At 35.9% G+C, this 20783-nt stretch overlaps 2 protein-coding genes across 2 annotated transcripts in view; one reads left to right on the top strand and one right to left on the bottom strand.

Moving 5' to 3' along the window:
- Nucleotides 1-6121, top strand: part of LOC121384242 (V-type proton ATPase subunit B) — a 29998-nt gene extending 23877 nt beyond the window's left edge. Inside the window, exon 14 of the mRNA XM_041514529.1 lies at nucleotides 945-6121. Coding sequence (XP_041370463.1) covers nucleotides 945-1114 — 170 coding nt within the window. The 3' untranslated portion in view covers nucleotides 1115-6121. The remainder of the gene's footprint in view (nucleotides 1-944) is intronic.
- Nucleotides 6122-7907: 1786 nt separating this feature from the next.
- Nucleotides 7908-19134, bottom strand: LOC121383042 (dye-decolorizing peroxidase YfeX-like). Its single transcript, XM_041512801.1, has 9 exons — nucleotides 18977-19134; nucleotides 17640-17836; nucleotides 16640-16831; nucleotides 14460-14532; nucleotides 13564-13725; nucleotides 12487-12560; nucleotides 11464-11512; nucleotides 9718-9813; nucleotides 7908-8508 (listed from the first exon to the last, which is right to left on the bottom strand). Exons 1-9 carry the CDS (start codon nucleotides 19032-19034, stop codon nucleotides 8258-8260), a joined length of 1152 nt encoding a protein of 383 aa, XP_041368735.1. The 5' UTR covers nucleotides 19035-19134; the 3' UTR covers nucleotides 7908-8257.
- Nucleotides 19135-20783: the final 1649 nt, after the last annotated feature.

Raw genomic sequence — 20783 nt, 5'->3', positions numbered from 1 at the left:
TCAATGCACACTGATGGGTCTTTTGGGCAATTTTTCATTCCAGCCAGTGCACCAAGGCTGTGTTATGTGCTATCGTGTCCATGGGATGGTGCATATAAAAGATCCCTTGCAACTAATGGACAGTGTTGCGGGTTTCCTCTCTAAGACTATACGTCAAAATTACCATATGTTTGACATCCAGTATGATAAATCAATGTGCTCTACCTGGTGTCATTAAAAAAACAAAAAAATTGTTGTTTTTTGGACATGCTTTTTCTTCACAAGTCTTGTTTTCATATGGCTGTCTATGATAAGTCGTATTATGGTATGACATTGTCCGTACGTCCGTCTGTTAACTTTTTCTTGTCCGGACCGTATCTTGCATACAGATGCATACAGGACCATCAAACCTCACATGTAGGAACAACTTGAGATGGCAGTGTGTCGTGTACTATTATTAGGTCACTGTGACCTACTTTTCACAGTCTACTGCACATAACAGTAAATCCTTGTCCGGACCATATCTTGTATACAGATGCATACAGGACCATCGAACCTCAGTCTATTGCACATAATAGTAAATCCTTGTCCGGATCATATCTTGTATACAGATAAATACAGAACCATCAAACCTCACATGTAGGAACAACTTGGGATGGTGGTGTGTCACATAAAATTACTAGGTCACTGTGATAAAAATAAATAAAATAATTTGTCTATATTCTGAACATCATAGGAAAAGCTTGTTTAGACTTTGAAGAAGTCAGAACCATTTACCATTGCAAAAATAAATTTCACATAATTAGAATTGAATCATACCTGTAACACATTAATGAATATCTTTGGTTTTTCATCAAACTCCGGATGGGTGTATCATGTACCTGACCGGTACTCTTATTTAGGTAAGATGAAGTGACATTACTTTCTACTCTAGTGTTATCTCCAATTTTATTTTTGTATTCTAGGTCATTATGAAAATAGAACAATTTTCGAATCTCTGGATATTGGGTGGCAGTTGCTGCGAATTTTCCCGAAAGAAATGTTGAAGCGAATTCCTCAGGCCACGCTGTCCAAATACTACCCACGTGACGCACAGAGGTCACAGAAAGCTCACAAAGAGGTCACATCATTGTAATAGAAAAACAGTACTAAACAAATATAGTTCTTCTTTCTTTGCCTACCATTCATTGCCATATACATTCATGAAGCCAGTCAGTTGAGATGGTGAACCTTGTGTTACTGTGTATTAGAGTAAGAGTATTCTTCCACAGGATTCATTTTTCAGTCAGCTGAGGTCAAGAGGACCCTAAATGGAATGGAGTATTTGGAAAACGGTGGAATCTAAAAAAAAGAGCTGTATATCCTTTGAAACATATTATTTGAATCTGGAATAAAGAATAATCAGAGTTGGGTTTTTTGTGTGTGAATAATGTGCTGGTTTTTGGGGGGTTTTCATAAGTACTTTAGAAGGTATGAATTGTTTTCTTTAAATGGCTACTTTCAGTACATACGTTTTGTCACGAGCACCCGCTAATTATTTGATTGGTTCCTGCCTTATTACATTCGTTTGATGTTAAATGCAAAAACTAGGATTGTGAGCTTTTTATAATATCGGAGAATGCTTCCTTCATTTGAATGCTGGGTTGATAATAACTTTTGTTAGTTATTAGTTTCCTTCACCTTTCATTTTCTGAATATAAAGGTTGCGAGGAATGGCATAATGTTTAGTATCTATATTTATCTAATAACAAATGCATCTCGATACTATCCACGGAATATCATTGTATAAGATTCCAGTTTTCCCCAAGACAAGTTAAATTAATTCCATCATAACTGAAATTGTCAGTTTATGTGAAATTTGTAGTAAACTTTCCACTGTACCAAGTATTTCTTGTATGGCAATGAATGATACTGTATTATTGTAGGTTCTTAGTGTGTATGTTAGTTTGCCCAAGTAATGTGACCAAGAGCCAGTTATCCATAGAAAACTGAGTGTATTGTGAAAGGACCCAGTAAATGAATGGAGTTTCTAGTCTAACACATCTGAAATATTGTGTAATATGTTTTGCTCAGTTGATATTTAATCCTGATATTTTTAGTTGAATAAAATATTTTTTATTGTGCATTCGGAAAAAAGCTATCATAGATATCTGAAGTTGCAGGATTAAAAAAATATATATATACACTGATTAGTGAAAATGCTTTTTTTTCATCAATAGATAAACTGTAAATGTTTTAGATATTTCACATGAACAGTATATGGTGTTATTAAATTGCGAATATTATGATTTGTTAAAGAAACTGGTAGTGTTAATAATTTGTAAAAATAGATATGCGTGACATCACAGAAATCAATATTTGTATAATGTATGATCATTTTTAACTTGAGGACCAAATTTATGAGTAACAAATTTTCAGATAAAAATTTCCTACCTCATCTATTGGCATTAATATTTCAGCTTTCAAGAAATCTATGAAATTGGATCCTGTAGAACGAAGTACATAAGTACAATTAAAATTAAAATTCTATGTAACCCATATGGTTGTGCTAGTCTATTGTTAGTTTTTAATAACAACCAGTCACTGTGTAGGCTATCACATTAGATAAGGATTAAACCGTTAAAGCAAATAGTTTTTTGTGTCATAATTAGGTAGTTGAGATTTTTTTTTTTTGTAATCATTCTGATGTTACACATTCCTATATATACGTGAGATAATTAATGGATTACTTCAATGCATGACAACTTGTATTACATTGGTAAAAAAAACAGGCTTTGAAATAAGTCGAGAATGGTTGATTATGTTACCTGTAGAATACCACATATCTAGAAAGAGAAAATCCTAGTAAACAAAAACCACACTGTTTAAATATTAATGAGTTGTGAGTTCCTCAAAAATAGGATACACATCCCCAAGTATCAGTACAGAGTGGATATGAATGAAAAAGTGTTGGTGTGTCTCTGAACGGATTTTACAGTGATAATAATGATAATTGTAAACTTGATAAGCATATCATAATCTATAGGTTACCAAGCTCATACTTTGTTGTAACCACACACACTGCTTATTTCGATGCCTGGAAATATCCAATGTTTTTTGGTTTTTTTAGCTCAATGTATAAATTAATACATGTACAGACATTCCATCAGTTGATGTGTAATTAGGATAACATTGTCATGTATAGTATATATATATATATATATACTTGGTCATAATTTTAACTTTGTCATAATATTACACTTGTATGATATGAAGGCACACTGACTGCATTCTGCATTTTATGGACATGTATTTTTTGGTGTTTTTTTCCGTTACTCTATTAAAAGAAAAGTAGATTAGTTAGACCCATTATCCACAGCAATATGCAAGAAATCAAAATTATAATATGTTAATTGATTAATTTGAAGAATAACGTGACTACATTTACAGGTTTTCTGCCAGAAAATAATTTGAGAGTACATAATAAAAATAAAACGGATCATAAGTTTTCCTACCAGATGGTTATGAGCTTTGAGCTTGAAATCTGTTGAAACTGGACACAATATTTCCTGTACGTTGACAAATTTTAAACAGCAATTCTCTTGCTATAATATTTCTAAAAATTATCAAAAATATATTCGTTAATTTCCAAGATTTTGGGGGGTGTAATTTTACCCTTCATACCCTATGGCAGAAACCCTAATTTATACTGATTACAAATTTTAATGTATTGCTAGAAGTCAGATTCAGAAAAATACCATTGAAATGTTTATTGGAGTATTGGTAGCCATGACTTGCGTTTTGAAGATGGGGTATATGAATTTTGCTATTTGCTGTAGTTACTAAAGTAGTGTAGCCCTCTGTGTACTCTAGAACTAAGTTTTGGAAGATGTATATATATATAAGCAATATTGATTTGTACATTTCATGGTGTTTTGTTATATCACAATCACTAATTGTAAATATAGGTGTATTGATGCGTTACAGTGAAAGAAAAAAAAAAATGATGCAGTTTATATGTTAATTAAAATGTTGAACTTCTGGAAAGTTTAAAAAAAAAAAAAAAATGTGATAGTTTGCCTTGCTGGTGTATACATTAATGCCATGACCTACATTATTAGCTTATCCATCTTTTAGTAAAATATTTTAGTTTGTTTTGCCTATGAACAAAAGTTTCTGTCTGTGAAGTACATGTATAGGTGGTATGAATTCATTGGCAGAAATGGCATATTTACCGGTATATCAGTTGGTATTGAGTTTTGTGTTAAACATCATTTCTCAGATATAAGTGCTAGCTCAACCATCGTAGGTCATTACTGTACATTTTGGATGTTCATTCCGATGCTTGTCTTGATAATACAGTAAATGATGTAGTTGATGGTCCGGTAACTAATCATTCCTGTGTTGCTTCAGTTTATGCCACTTTTGTGTGTTTTAGCCCTGTTCTTTTCAGAAGTTATAAGTGCAAGATTAACCAAACATTACATGCACATTGCTTATGAGTTTACTCACTTATGTGTATATATATATATATATATATATATATGTGTGTACATCGAAGGTAAAGGTCACAAAATTGGTGCAGGTTTAGGGTACGGTTTTGGGATGTAGGGCAAGTTGACATAACAACGGGTATTCATTACGAAACTTTGAACACACATGGAACATTTCACATTTTCTAAACTAATTCAGTGTGTAAGCAAAGAAATCACTGTAATCATTTTTATTTGTGGTGGTCTAAATACCATGACATACTGTGCCCAGTTAGGTTTATTACTTTTGCTTGTGTTTTAATTAGTATGTACATAATGTCTGGTTGAGGGTATTTCTATTTTAATGGTTGGTATTTTATCTTTTTTAAATCTATTTCAAGAAATTGTAAGGTTTGGCGGGCTATCGGACAGAATGAATGAACTTTCTATGTGTACTGAAGGAATTACCTTAGGTAATATCTTGTGTCAGCTGTCAACAGTTATGTGTAAAGTAATTGTATTATTGATTATGCAAGGTCTGTTATTTGGGCCGAGGAATACTGGACCAATGATTATTTTATTTACTCGTTGCTTGTGCAAGACTAGTTTTGCATAACCAATTTTTTTTTATTCATTAATTTTAGGACATGATATTCATGGTCATAACTGGCTATGTAAAGTGAAATGGGTTACCTGAAATGCTTTTGGATAACCTGTAAATGGATTACCGGTATGCAAATTTCAAAGACCTATATTTAGTGTTCATATTTGGTATTCGGGGTACATACATATTAGACATCTTATTATTGTGACAGTGTAATCATAAATAATAATCTTTTTGTTCAAGAATTAGAATTTTATGCCAGGAAACTACACTCAAGTGATGATTAATTAGATTATAGTAGAAATGTTTATTGGTTAGTGTTTATACAGATGACATATATACACGTGGACGAACGTTAAACACCTCCGTTATTTTCATTGTCTTATTCAGAGAATCATGTGCCATAAAGAATTTTGTTTATGACATGTCACGAGAATGATTTATATAATCTTTAATTATTTATGTTGTTAAATTAACTCCAAATTGCATTTTATCATTTTCAACGCAAGCTATAAAGCACTCAGTAATCTATAATTTGTAACATGAAGCTCCCTTTATGGACATAACCATTTTCAACACTATTTAGATTTTTAATCAGAATTGTTTGGGTTTTTTTTTGTTTTTTTTGCTCTGGCATTAAACTATACATATGTGTGCAAGTGTGTGTAAATAGTTCAGCTTTTTCCCTCTGATTAACTTTTTCTTTAAGATTGTCAGATTTTGCCCCTGATGGGCATACATGAACTAAATTTGAACAGAAGCATTAAAATGTTCCTTGTGGAATTTTGGAGTATGCCGATACATACTCCCTAGGCTGATGATGCATTTAATACACTATACTCTGTGAACTAATGAGGATCTTTGACTTAATTCATCATTCAACTGTAATCATTGTTGTGCCACAGTGATCAACAAGTAGGTAATTACGAGATGTGGACAGTGTTAGCTGTGTAGTATCACACAACCACAGTTAGCCAGTGTGTAAAGCAGCAGTAGTATGTCACGTGTATGTAATCTAGATATGTTACTGTCACAAGTGGGTCTTGTGTTGATAATAGCATCAGATAATAAACAAACTATTATGTAAGATGTCAAGACTTGTTTTGTTTGTCAGCATTAGGATCAATTCCCGTCGGTGGACCCATTGGGCTGTTTATTGTTCCAGCCAGTGCACCACGACTGGTATACCAAAGAGTGTGGTACATGTTATCCTGTCTGTGGGATGATGCATATAAAAGATCCGTTGCTATTAAAGGAAAAATGTAACGGATTTCTTCTCCAAGACTCATAATTACCCAATATTTGACATTAAATAAATCAATGTGCTCTCCTGGTGTCATAAAACAGAACAAACTGTCAGCATGGGTGTTTTTTTCAGGGGGTGTGGGAGGGGATGGGCATTCATTTCTTTCTATTACATACACAAACATTTGACTTTTTAGAGGTGGGGTAGCGAGTCTATTTCTTGCATTCACAAAATTTGTGACATTTTTGTTTGTTAGTCCTTAATAAAATAGTTATTAATGGTAAAATTAGCCATTTGTAAGTTGAACACTACAAAAGGTGTTTGGTGCTTATAACTAAAATCCTTCTGCTATATAATTCTAATTCATTGTGTAATGAAAAGCAGATCTGTTGGTGCCAACCAATTATAACTAATGATTGACGATAAAATTCCAATTGATTCTCACTAGTAGCGGGTTACCGAACTTGACAAAGCATTGAAATAACCACATGTAAAATAACCATAGTATATAATGTGCTGAGGTGTTGTTAAATAATATTCCTTCCATTCATCTAAAAGTGGGGAGCGGGACGTAGCTCATGGGTACAGCATTCGCCTGATGTGCGATCGATCTAGAATCTATTTCCGTCGGTAGGCCCATTGGGCTATTTCTCGTTCCGCCAGTGCTCCACAACTGGTGTAACAAAGGCCGTGGAGATGGTGCATATAAAAGATCCCTTGCTGCTAATCGAAAAAAAATTAAAAAGTAGCTCATGAAGTGGCAACAGCAGGTTTCCTCTCTCAATATGTGTGGGCCTTAACCATACGTCTGACGCCATATAACCGTAAATAAAATGTGTTGAGTGTGTCGTTAATATTCATTTCCTTCCTGTGTTTTTCCATGATGCATGTACAGGTCTTAATATAGACATGGGTGGGATGTAGCCCAGTGGTAAAGCGCTCACTGCATGTGTGGTCCGTCTAGGATTGATCCCCATCGATGGGCCCATTAAGCTATGTCGCATTCCAGCCACTGCACTCGACTCAAAGGCCATGGTATGTGCTATGCTGTCTGTGGAATGGTGCATATAAAAGATCCCTTGCACTATATGTAAAATGTTTCCTCTCTAAGACTGTCAGAATCACCAAATGTTTGACATCCAACAGCCGATGATAAATGAATCCATGAGCTCGTTAAACAAAACAAACTAACTTTGATATAGACATTAACTGTTGACTGATCAATGACCATTACATTTTGGTAATAAATTTTTTGATCATAAGCTGGCCATACAATGTGGTTCACTCTCTAAAGTTTGTTTTGTATAAAGACACCACTAGAGTATTATTTATTAATTGTTGGCTATTTGATGTCAAACATTTGGTAATTTTGACTGGTAATCTTCAGAGGAAAACCACTACATTTTCCCCCCATTTATATTACCTTTCAGCAGACAGGACAGCACATACCATGGCCTTTGATATACCAGTCATGGGGCACTGGTTGGGACAGGCCACTGAGGTAGTGGTTCACTCTCAAAGCTGAAGTTCATACTTCACTTTAAAAACAAAATGTTTAGTGTCTGTCCCTTTTGCATGGCAAAACATCTCTGAATGAGTCCCAAAAAATTCATTATAAAATAAATGCTTTGAATATCAAAATGTTTCCTTTAATTACCAATATAGTAATTACATTGTTTACATCAATCTAAGATGAAACTGGTTATAAAATGTTTGTCCTTAATAACTACCTGTTATGCGATTCAATGAACAGCACAAATTTGTAACTGCATCACCAGTGACAGTAGCTGTTAAACAAGTCGTTAACAATGTTGCAGTAACAGTTAACATTAATATAGTGTCATGAACAGTTCAACAACAGTAACATAGCACTATGAGTTACATGAACAGTTAAACAAGCCACTAACATAGCATCAGAAGTCGCATGAACGGATAAAACAAGACATTAACATAGATCAGTCTGTGTAGGCTTTTGCTCTACTGCATCTTCTTGAGCTCGTCGACACTGGGGAAGTACCAGTACGTTCCCTTGCTGTTCTCTGACAACTTCATGATGTCATCGCTGTGTCCGTCTCCACCAGCCCCCACCATTCTCTTCAACATGTACTCAAAGTTTTCAGGTGACTCAGCATATCCGATAAAGAACAGGCCGTGTTCACCAGCCAAAGTGCCAAATGGCATAGACTGACGAACAATTTCAAAAGGTGTTTCAGCATTGAAATTGTTTCCTGAAGTAATAAAAATACAGGATGTTACATTACTTGATAATATAATATTTAGTTACATCTTTGAAAATAGTTCTGTTCTACAACAAAAATGAGCTTAACATCTGATGATGTCTCACAGAAGTCATAAAAATAGAAAACTTTTTGACATTATAATGAACAAATACTGAATGTCTGTTAATCCACAATTCTACATGTAATTCCTCCTGATTAAAAAGAGCATCTGATCCATTTAAAACAACACCAATACCAAATATTGCACATCTTTTAACAGACAGACAGGCATTTGCCTTCCACCCAACCCATCAAAAAAGCCATGACCCATATTCACAAAACATCGTAAGCCTAGTTTTACACATAAACGTAAATCTATGACTAAACAGCTATTCACGAAACAACGAAAACGTAAGTTATGTGTAAAGTTGGACGTAAATATAAGAGTGCCTCCAGTTACAACTAACACTGCACGTAAGTCGTGTACATATAATAAATCAAGCACGATCGCTGTTATTTACTATTATTTACATAAACTGGCAGCATTTCCAATAATTGAAGCAGTTGCGATGGCGAACGCCCACGGATTTAACATATTTTTGTTGGTGATCGAACGGATGTTTTCGACTCGGCCAATTTCTCCCGAGTTATCTTTTCCTTTTTAAGGAATATCCTCAAGTTTGTACCAAAACGCGGATCCTCACCAATACCAAAATGTCATGGTTCGCCATTCGCGATGTTATTGTTAGCAGAAGACAAACGAAATTGCGTTTTGCGCATTTGTTATTTACCTGGTAGCCATCGTTTCTAATGTTTGGGTTTTTTTATTTCTCCAGTGAGAGTGTTAAATCGTGGATTTACGTCCAACTAAGTTACATTTACACTTTGAGAATAAGGTGCTTCTTGCACGTAAACCTACGGCAGACGTAAGTGCTAGTAAATTTAGACCTTTTTGTGAATATGGATCCATTTGTGTAGCTGGTGAACACCCTCCATTATTGTACTCCCAATTCTTTTTTATGCCCCGACCCCACTCCCCTTTATTTTAGGTTAAGTATGGCCCTAAATTCACCATCATACTCGGATGCACAATCATCCTCATCCATAAACAAAATTTATCTAAATGTAAATGTCATAGGGGTAATAGATTGATATATAAATGGTATCTCGACTCATTTATATTCTGAAGTAGATTATGCTGTTGAAGAGGAATCTTACCTGATGTCATACGGGAAACATGTGATGTGATACTCTTGCGTTTGAGTTCTGTGCTGTCACTCTTTGTTCGTCCGATAATTCCTTCCAGTGTCTTGTCTGTAACAAAAACTTAAAACTTATTATCAGCATACAGAAAGTTTGTTATAGTCATGAGGTTTTGAACCCAACATTACAACCCCTGCAATTAAGACTTCATGGTAATCTCCACGGATTTGCCGATTGCCGTGGACAATTGCAGGGGTTGGATCATCCTTCCCAAAAAACAAAACAAAAAACAACAAAAACAGTCATTTTTATTTGTAATAAAACATTGAAATAGGATAAATGAACTTTACAACTTGATTTTGAACATTTATTTTAAGTTGTAGGCTCGTCAAAGTAAACCATCAATCAACAAATGTCTCCAGGGACCTAATTCATTAACTCTTGGAACTTTGCAATCTCGCAGTGCAAGGAAGAAATGTTTTATTTAACGACGCACTCAACACATTTTATTTACGGTTATATGGTATCAGACATGGACCACACAGATTTTGAGAGGAAACCCGCTGTTGCCACTTCATGGGCTACTCTTCCAATTAGCAGCAAGGGATCTTTTATTTGCACTTCCCATAGCACAAACCATGGCCTTTGTTGATCCAGTTATGGATCACTGGAACACTCACTCAGGGTTTGGAGTCGGTATCTGGATTAAAAATCCCATGCCTCGACTGGGATCCGAACTCAGTACCTACCAGCCTGTTGACCGATTGCCTAACCACAACGCCACCGAGACCGGTCTCTCGCAGTGCAATGCAAAATGACTCACAAAAGACTGATTAAAAATAATTCTTTGTGTATAACTTAAGAAATTGTTCTTCAGTATGTCACCAATGATTTTATAATCAAATTAGTTCCCTAATTAATTTCTAAACTAGCTTTTAGATTTTGTAACTTAACTTGTACTTCGTTTTCCGTTCTGGAAAAGACTGGTTTCAAAATTAATTTATCCTATAACTTGCCCATGATATCCATGTCATAAACCCATGTGACAATTTACTTTATTAACTCGGTTAATAATGGTATGCAAATCTGCAAGGTCTCTAGATAATTTGTTGCTGTGGATGGGTCATTTGCTTACAAGCCAACAAGGCCTGTATACCTGAGCGTAACGTTTTCAAAGATTTGTTTGAAATGCGCGACGTCAAACTAATTTGTGTTAATCGTGATGACGTCATATTACCAATGGCGGCGAATTTAGTACTGTGATTTAGTAAATGTTTTATTAAAATGTTATTTTAGGAGTGTTATAGGATAAATAGAATTCGCTACTCGTATTTTTTAATATGTAAAATATCAACCTCGTCTAGTTAATCGGTATTTGTCTCGACAGAGCCTCGACAAATACCTATTAACACACACACTCGGTTGATATTTTCCATATTAAAAAACACTTGTGACGAATCCTCTATATATACATTAACCAATTTATTTTATTTACATTTTATAAAGATAATGAAAATGTTGACAAAACAGCCTAGATCAGTGAACCTTGGCACTCGCATGTGGAAAGAAATCTTTTGACTGCCATTTTTTCATTACTGAATATTTTGGGGAAGTTAAAAAAAATTTGTTTACTTTAACAAGGGTGTATATTTTTGCTTGACATTTTTTAAATTGGCTTTTCATTCAAGGGAAATACTTGTCAGGTATGATTCAGGACTGATGAAATTCAGATTAACATGGTTCCACTGTAGTTTAACTCACCCTTTTCTGAGTCAATATAGTCAAGTTTATGAAGCCATTTTTGAGTAATCTGAAAGCAAAAATAAATATTTTAATATAACAAGTAAAGACACTGAAACACATACAAAATAAACTAAAATAAATTAAACATTCCTGTTGTACTTCAAAATTAGCATTAACATTTCACACACAAAAAAAAACTGCATTGTTTTAAATTGTAAATATAAGCATAAACCTTAAATAAATGTATAAAAGTATTGGTACACTGAACGTTAACATTCTGGTTATTTTCAAACTAGTTAAACGACCAACTAAAGGAAGATAAAAAGTGGATTTGATGATGTAGTGGTTAAGCCATCAGTTTTAATTCCAAAACAGTATGTATATAAACAGCATTCTGAGAGTACTGCTAAAGCAATACATGTCCCCTACCAGCCCCCAACACAATTTCTTATCTCCTAAATTCAAAGGCCATAACTCTTGTGATAAATGAGTAAATAACCATAAAACTCAACTTGGTCTGTAACAGTACATAAAATTTCAAATCAATATCTCAAGGCATTGTGAAAAAACATCCAGAATTTTGTGTTTTTATCTCCTTAGTTCAAAGGTCATAACTCTGTCAAAACTGATCTGTCAAATTTGATCTGTAACAGTACATGATAAGGCTATACACAAAATTTCAGCTCAATATCTCAAGGCATTATGAAAAACCATCTAGAAAACTAATTTTCTTATCTCTTAAGTTCAAGGGCCATAAATCTGTCAAAAATGGATAAATCACCATAAATGTCAAAATTTATCTTTAACAGTACATGATAAGGCTATACACAAAATTTCAGCTCAATATCTTAAGGCAATGTGAAAAAAAGTCTGTAAAAATATATGTGGGACAGATGGCCGGACAGACGGACGTAGATATAAGCTATAGTCCCCTCCGGTTGGACAGTAGGAGACTAATAAGAATGGCAGCACTTGAATATTTAAATATATATTTCTCAGCCGTGTTGTAATTACAGCTCATGAAGAAAAAATACTACTTGCCACATAACTTCCTCCAGTATCTTTTTCAACAGCAATCTCCTTCCGGCTGTCTTCATCTGCAGCATTCTCAGTACCTGGGTTTATTAAACAAAATTGTTATAGTCTTCTTACATATTTATATATAATACCACATGATACTACTCTATGTGATAGCACACCTACAGCAGGATGCTTAGTTGCATGTACTTTTAAAAGTGTTCCACAAATTTTTTTAAAATGGTTGTACAAGCAAACTGAATAAACATTTATGTTTGAATTTCATCTCGTCTGCAAGTCTCATAACATATGTAACATTTCTACAGCAGAAATCAAAAGCTAAAATGAACTTTAAAAAGATGAAAATACTTAAATAAAGGTAATTTTTAGCATTTCACAGAAAATTCAGTTTTATTTTGTGAAAATTATTTTATGTAAAGCAAAGGAGCTAAAAGCAGATTTAAAAAAAATGATAAATCACATCCCTAATAATCTTTTATAATTTATAAACAATGAAATCTCAGTGTTTATAACACTATCAATGTATCCTGTCATCCGTAGACAAATTCGTAATAACTTTACTTTGATGGTGTTACTGTCATTTAAGCAAGAGTACCAGTGCCAGTCAAAAGTTTGCTGGAGAACCACACAAATGTGTTATGAACTGATAAGGAGTATATGGCCTAGACAAGGATTTAATTTAATATGCAGCAACATGTGAAAAATAGGTCGCAGTGACCTAGTTATGGTATGTGACACACGTCCATCCCTCGTACTCGCAAGCAAGGTTTGATGAACTGATAAGAAATAGCATGTTATAGCATGAAATACACCGCCATCCCAAGTTCTATAAGGTTTGATGAACTGATAAGAAATAGCATGTTATAGCATGAAATACACCGCCATCCCAAGTTCTATACGGTTTGATGATCCTATATGAATTGACAAAGAAGATGTGCCCTGAAATTAATCTTTTTACAGATGAATTGAAGGATGGACCACACCCTATCATAAGACCCATCAAAAACTTAATTATATAAAAAAAATATACACATGTATATTTTCCAATCATCAGACAGTGAGATGTGAGTGTTTTGTTACCATCGATGAATCCCGACAGATCCCGCCCGTTCCTGTAGACGAAGCTGTAGATGTCCTCATACTCCTCGATGCTGTCAGACGGCAGGTTCTTCAGGAAGACCTGGGCCAACTCAAACAGTTTGCTCATCTCGTTACTCTTGGCGTGGATAAAAACATCACCTCCTGAAAATCACAACTCCATTATTTTAACAGAATTCCAAATTAAATTTGTTGGGCGGGACGTAGCCCAGTGGTAAAGTGCTTGCTCGATGTGCAGTCGGTTTGGGATCGATCCCTGTCAGTAGGCCCATTGGGCTATTTCTCATTCCAGCCAGTGCACCACGACTGGTATATCAAAGGCTGTGGTATGTACTACCCTGTCTGTGGGATGGTGCACATAAAAGAACCCTTGCTGCTAATCGAAAAGAGTAGCCCATGAAGTGGCGACAGCAGGTTTCTCTCTTAATATCTGTGTGGTCCTTAACCATATGTCTGACGCCATATAACCGTAAATAAAATGTGTTGAGTGCATCGTTAAATAAAACATTTCTTTCTTTTTCCCAATTAAATTTAATAGGTCTAATGTGAAGGAAGTTTTAATTGAATTAACATCACATCAACACCCAAAAGTCACATTACCATTAATAATAATCCCAATTAAATTTAACAGGTCTAACATATTGGAAGTTAACATCACCTCCTAAAGGTCACATCACTATTTGATAAAAAAAATAAAAATATTTAACAGGTCTAACATAATAAAAGTTAACATCACCTCCTAAAGGTCACATCACTATTTGATAAAACATTTTTTAATTTAACAGGTCTGACATGACAGAAGTTGACTAATCATATTACAAATAACTTATCCACATTAGTATTTATTATTTTACTTTAAACAAAAAACATATTCGTACCTGAACTTGGCATGTCTCCATGAACTCCTTTACGGTGGGGATATGTGAAGTTTTCCTTGCTCTTACAAGAAACCTGCAAAATAATTAGAAGAAAATAAAATTTCTAAATAATTGGTGAGCACTGTGTGATGTTGTAGACATCTGAATAGATGGATGGGATGGATGAATGGATGGACAGATGAATGAATCAGTCAACGTGTGTGTGTGTGTGTGTTAAATGGAGGTTGAGGGGTGTGTGCGTGTGGGGGGTGGGTGGGTAGCAGCGATGATGTTTATGTCCCCCACCCCACTTTTTGGCACCTTCTTACGCTGTGCCCTGGACCCAATCACTGGCGTTGTTAGAGACTGGACCCAGACTAGACATGCCTGGACGTTGAATGGATATGAGCATAACTAATTTGTTTGAAATTTGAATCATTAACGCGTGCTCTTATTAGGTACCACAGTAATTGGTGACACACGAGATCGCATGACAGTACGGTAACGTGTGTGGCGATTAAACGGCTTTTATTACAAACTGCTAAATACTGTAGGCCTATAGAGGAAAATATATCGTATTATCATAACTCCAGTCATCTCATACATTGTAGGTTTATTTTCCAAAAACAACAAAGTGTGATCTCAACAAAACAATCAAGGATTTCTCTATACCACATGCACAGACTACAAGTCATCGCGTTTTTTTCTGCATGCAAAGGTGAAGGTCATTTGAAGAAGACATGGTACAATTTTCGTTGTTGGCTACTGCTTAGGCCTAGTATCCAGAATTTGTTAATATACACGGGTGTAGCCTGTAGGAAGATACCAAAAAGTGGGGTGGGTGGGCACACAGACACACGTATAAAATTAATATATAAACCATCGATGCTGCTACAAAGTACCCCCTTCCCCGCTTCCTACGCCAGTGATGTATAGGCCTATCAAATGCTGAGCATGGGTAATAATTAAATAAACGGAATATTCAAGAATAACCACAAACATTAAACAGTTCACATTTATTTCAGTGTTTCAGTTAATTGGGAATACATTAATTTGGGAGATTTTAGCATGGGTCCGTTCAATAGGCTAATAAACATTAAAACTATAAGTCCGTCCCACAGGGAACGCCTTTTTTATTACTATGAAATTTACTACAAGTCATTCATTTCTAAGCCGATTGATTTGTAAATTGCACACAAAATTAGTATTGTTTTGTTATTTCCAATACACTTTTACTTTTCTTGTTACGTCAAACAAAACTGAAATTAATAGCAAAAAACCTTTTTTTTTATAGAATGATGGGACAGACTTTTTTTTATAATTTCACAATTTGTCATGAAGAATATCGATAACAACAGCCCTAAGTTCAGCCAGCAAACGTTTGTTTTCGTGAACTATTTGACTGGTTCTCAACGTGGCCATTTGGTTTATTGTGAAGCGCATAAACCAGTCTAGTGGACGTTTTTCCACTCGGTCTGGTTGAACACAGCTGACGTTTAAATACTAGTAGCTAATAATAATAATAATAGTAATAATAATAATAATAATAATAATAATAATAATAATAATTTTTACCTATAATAATGAAAAAGTTTGGCAAAATTTGTCCCTCTTCCTTCCGTAGGCATGGTTTGTCTATTTAAAAAAAAAAAAATTGCCCCGGGATTCTTTTTCGGCTATTTACGTTTTTTTTCGTAAATGTACGACGTTAAAACTTTCGGCAAGTTACAGTGGGTACGTTTCAACCGTAATTTATCATTTGTTACGTTCGATGTGCAATTATAATACATGACCAAGAAACTGTATACAAACACTACCGAGGAACATCGAATTCGTGCATGTTTAATGTTTTAAAATAAAAGTTAGGGTTATACAAGTTTTAAAAAACCACACATACACAAAAGGGGCACCACGGCAGGTAATTAAAAGGGCACGGTTATTCATAGCCGTAAAGTAACTGGTCTTTTTGAGGCATCACAGCAAAGGCACAGGGCAGTACGGCAAATGCAGTGGAGCCATCGTGAATTTCGAAGCCTGTGAATGGATGAATTGTTGGTTCAACAGATGAATGGATAGAGGCATAAATGGATGAATGAACAGATGGATGTATGGACAGATGAACTGATGGACGGATGAACACAGAGAGAACTGACACCATCATAAGTTAAAATGACACAAAATGCTACAGCAGTACAATGTACCTGGTTATAAAAGTTTGGTCCGAATCCGACTCCAGCCAATATTTCATCATCCTCATCCTTCATCTTGGGGTCCACCACTTCGTCAACAAACTTCTGCAGTTTCGCTGCAACACGTGCAACTTCACGGACATTGGCCGATGGCTTTAGGTGAATCCACAGATACAGTGCATGGTCCTTTGTTGGAGAAAACACCTGTAGGCACAAAGTCATAGACAGTTTTGAAAATCATTTATGTAAAATATTTTCTATTAATTGTAAGCAAACACAAAACCCCAATCTTGATCCAGTAGCAGCAGCGATGGTTTATATATATTTATTTATATATATGTGTGTGTGCCCCCATCCCCACTTTTTGGCACCTACATATGCCATTATCCAAATCCATTCACCAATGACATAATTTGACCAATATTAACTGAATATTGTCTTTATATTTTAATTTTGTTTAGTTTGCTAATATGAATTGCAGTAGGTTAGGTGCTTTACCCGGGTTTCTGCTAGAGGGTAAAATGGGTATGGCGCCATACCCAAATTGTTTTGCAGATTTTTTTTAAAGTTAACATTTTGACAAAATTAACAACTCTTTATCATTACTGTATGATTTTCTTAACCCTAACCCTAAACTTTCCTGGAGGAGGCCCCCCATACCCCCTTGTTGATTGCAGTTGCATTCAGCTCACACATTGTAAATATTCAATTCCATAGTGCCATACCCAAAAATTCCTTTCTGGCAAAAACCCTGTTTACCGATGGCACTTTTTCTAGTGGATAAAAATGTTCGCCATCGGCTGAAGGGATTATTTTAGGCTTTTTGTATTTGTTACAAAAGTTACTAGTTTAGAATTGCTGTAGGCAGGCTAAAAATTGCCACACATGTAGGTGAGAATTTTGCCTATGGCATAAACATTTCATAACTGCTGTAGGCAACAACTTCTTCAGTTTGAGCTCTCAATTTTGTAACGTAACTTGTACATGTATTACAAATTCTAAATCAATTTACCGAAGGCTGGCTTTCAGGAGTGCTTGCAGCGTACACTGGCTCTGGTTGCAAACCCTTGATGACCGCTGACAGGAGCTCCTTGTGGCGCAACTTGTAAGCCCCATACCCTAGCCCTGCTACTGCTGCACAGCCCAGCACTAGTGGTCGTATAGCCTTGGTTGCTGCCACAGATTTCACACTGAATGGTCTTGAGCATGCTGTAAATATAATTAAAGTGTTAATATGTATTGATATGAATTAAGCCAGTCGTAGGTAGAGTGGCAGTAAGATTTTGTTTCAATTAAATTTATATAATAAATTACTAAACTTTAACACAAATGGATTATGGCATTAAAGTTGCAATGTAAAAGTTTGGCTTTCCACCAAAATTATTCATCAACTTTAGTTTTGAAATACAAACATTATGCTTTCTACAAAAATGTGCATAAAAAATTACAAAAAAATATGAAATCTTTTAATTTACTAGTACTATCAGACAAAATCTCATCAGATTCGTTACACTATGGGCCACTTTAAAAATGAGTTGGTAACTGTCCCTGCCCACCATGTAGCACCTCTACCAGCCATTCTAAGCATGGTGTTAGTTCATCAAGATTAACTTTGGCTACAAGTGCAAGCACTTTGGTAGTGCTTGCACTTGTAGCCAAAGTTAATCTTGATGAACTAAGCATGGTGTCAGCTCTTGCAACTTAAATAGCTATTTTTATTAAGTGTCAGTTGGTGCCACCTAGAATGTCCCAATGTTTCCTAACAGATTCTCCAACTTGTATCAGGAAAACTTTATGTGGAACAGAAGGAAAGACAGACAGACAAAACCTATAGACCCCTCCGGTTGGACTGGTACCTAGGGGACTAATAAATCAATGTGTTCTAGTGGTGCCATAAAACAAAACAAACTTATTTTAACAAGATATTTATCATTCCAACCAGTGCATCATGACTGGCTGTGGTATGTGCTATCCTAAACATTGTGGGATGGCGTATATAAAAAAAAATCCCTTTAGAACTAGTATTAGTAACGGAAAATGAATCCGGTTTCCTCTCTAAGACTATATGTTAAAATTACCAAATATTTGACATCCAATAGCTGATGATTATTAAATCAATGTGCTCTAGTGGTATCGTTAAACAAAACCAAACTTTATCTTTGAGCTTTTTAACAAGAAACACATAATTAATAATGCCTAACAGCAACAGGTTATGAAAGTTCAACCAGTTAGCCAGGACTGAAACGTACGCCCAACACACATCCCATCCTTCCTGACATGCAGTGCTGACACTGCTGTTAACATTACTAATACAATGGCGTACAGGTGTGAATGTAATTAAGCCCTTACCTGTTTTGGAGGAGCGAATAACATGTTTAAGAAACTGAGACGATCGGAATAGAGCCATTTCTATAACGGGGAGGTAACCGTAACAGCGTAATTTAGCCTACAAATATCGGACTACGTTCAGCAAGACGTTTTTCGCTTGAACGTTTGCAAACTATTTTGACCGGTTCCTGAAGTAGGCATTCAGATTAATGTGTCGCGTTACAAAAAAAAGGCGTGGCAAGCGTTAGCGATAAACGGTTGGCTGAACTTGCCCTAGAATCACGTGGGTATGGCACACAAGCCGTGTGACAAGGGTTTGTTTCCTAGCTGGCATCCGTGACTTGCAAATTGTTCTGATCACTGAATCGTGGCGAATGGCCAGTTTGTTGAGGGGAACTTGTTTCTGGAAAATGTGCACAAGACCCATCACCATGCTGGGGAAAGATTTTCGCCAGTTATTCCCACCCCTATTATATTGATACATATGCAACAAAACATGAAATCTCACCCTAACCCTTAAACGAACCATAACCGTTTAATAACCTAATAAGGTCGGAATTTCGGTGTAACTGTCGGATATTTTACCCAGGCGGGGCTGTAATTTAATTTATAGCCTAATATTCATCGACTGACCATAATATGACATCCAACATTTAAATACATTTTTCCCTTTTCGGCCTTTGGCATCAATCCTACGGGACATTCCAAATTCCATAGCACACACCCCCCCCCCCCCCCCCCCCCCCCGCCTGTTACCGACCCCGGTCGGACTGCTGGTGCTCTCCTGCATCTGCCAGTGCAGGCGGACCTTCTCCCACCCACCCCGACCCTTTCCTGTCCTGGACGGAGGAGCCGGCCTCCGCCGGCACATGTGCCCATGACAGGCGTGCGCTAAAACAGCTTGCTCTGAATGTGCATCCCTATACCATCCCTATACCATACCATACCATTAAATACCATTAAATACATTTGTTTTGCCTCTCTCTCTGGGGCGAGACGTAGCCCAATGGTAAAGCCCTCGCTTGACGCGCGGATTGTTTGGGATCGATTCCCGTTAGTGGGTCCATTGCGCTATTTCTCATTCTAACCAGCGCATTACGACTGAAATATCAAAGGACGTGTTATGTGCTATCCTATCTGTGGGATGGTACATATAAAATATCTCTTTTAAAAAAAAAAATTAATGTCTTGTTCTGCCTCTAGTCTGATATTATTTTTGTGCTTATACAGGGCCAGAAAAAATTACGGAAAAAATTATAGAAACTTAAAGAAAATTCTCTTCTTAACCGTTTAAGGAGTTTTAGACTATTAACTACTCAGTTACCCCCCCCCCCCCCTCCCCCCAACAAAACATCCTAGCTACGGCACTGTTATATCCAATTAGTTGAGGTTCAAGCACACGGTCCTGAGCACACACCTAGGCTATCTGGGATCCAATTAATGAAATAATAATTAATGTTTAACGACACCCCAGCAAAAAGATACACATCGGCTATTGGGTGTCTCAAAAAGTAAGTACAGGAGCTGTGTGGGGGGGGGGGGGGGGGAGGGGGGTAAGTATATTTTAAATCTTTGTAATCAAAGTGCTTTACAAACTTTTAAATTAATTCTGGGTTGAATTTAAAAGATGTTAAACATTTCTGTTACCAAATATATCATTTCTCGTCGGCTTCATATGAGCACAAAATGTGGCACAGTCAGAATGCATTGACACTGTTCACACTGAGGAGGCGAGTCTTTCTTTGCAATAAATGAATGCGTCAAATATGTATGGCCGATGCGGGCACTGCACAAGACTACTTCATCCTTCCTGCACCACCTGTAGGAG

Source organism: Gigantopelta aegis, chromosome 10 (genome assembly GCF_016097555.1).
Source record: "Gigantopelta aegis isolate Gae_Host chromosome 10, Gae_host_genome, whole genome shotgun sequence".
NCBI classification, from domain to species: Eukaryota; Metazoa; Mollusca; class Gastropoda; order Neomphalida; family Peltospiridae; genus Gigantopelta; species Gigantopelta aegis.
The sequence above is the reverse complement of the archived record's forward strand: the minus strand, read 5'-3'. Positions and strand labels throughout refer to the sequence as shown.

Coding starts and splice junctions, on each gene's coding strand:
- LOC121383042 (XM_041512801.1), bottom strand. CDS start 19,034: ATGGCTCTATTCCGATCGTCTCAGTTTCTTAAACATGTTATTCGCTCC. Junction 16,832..17,639: donor CTCCTGAAAGCCAGCCTTCG/GTAAATTGATTT, acceptor TTGTGCCTACAG/GTGTTTTCTCCAACAAAGGA. Junction 9,814..11,463: donor CTATATTGACTCAGAAAAGG/GTGAGTTAAACT, acceptor TTTTTGTTACAG/ACAAGACACTGGAAGGAATT.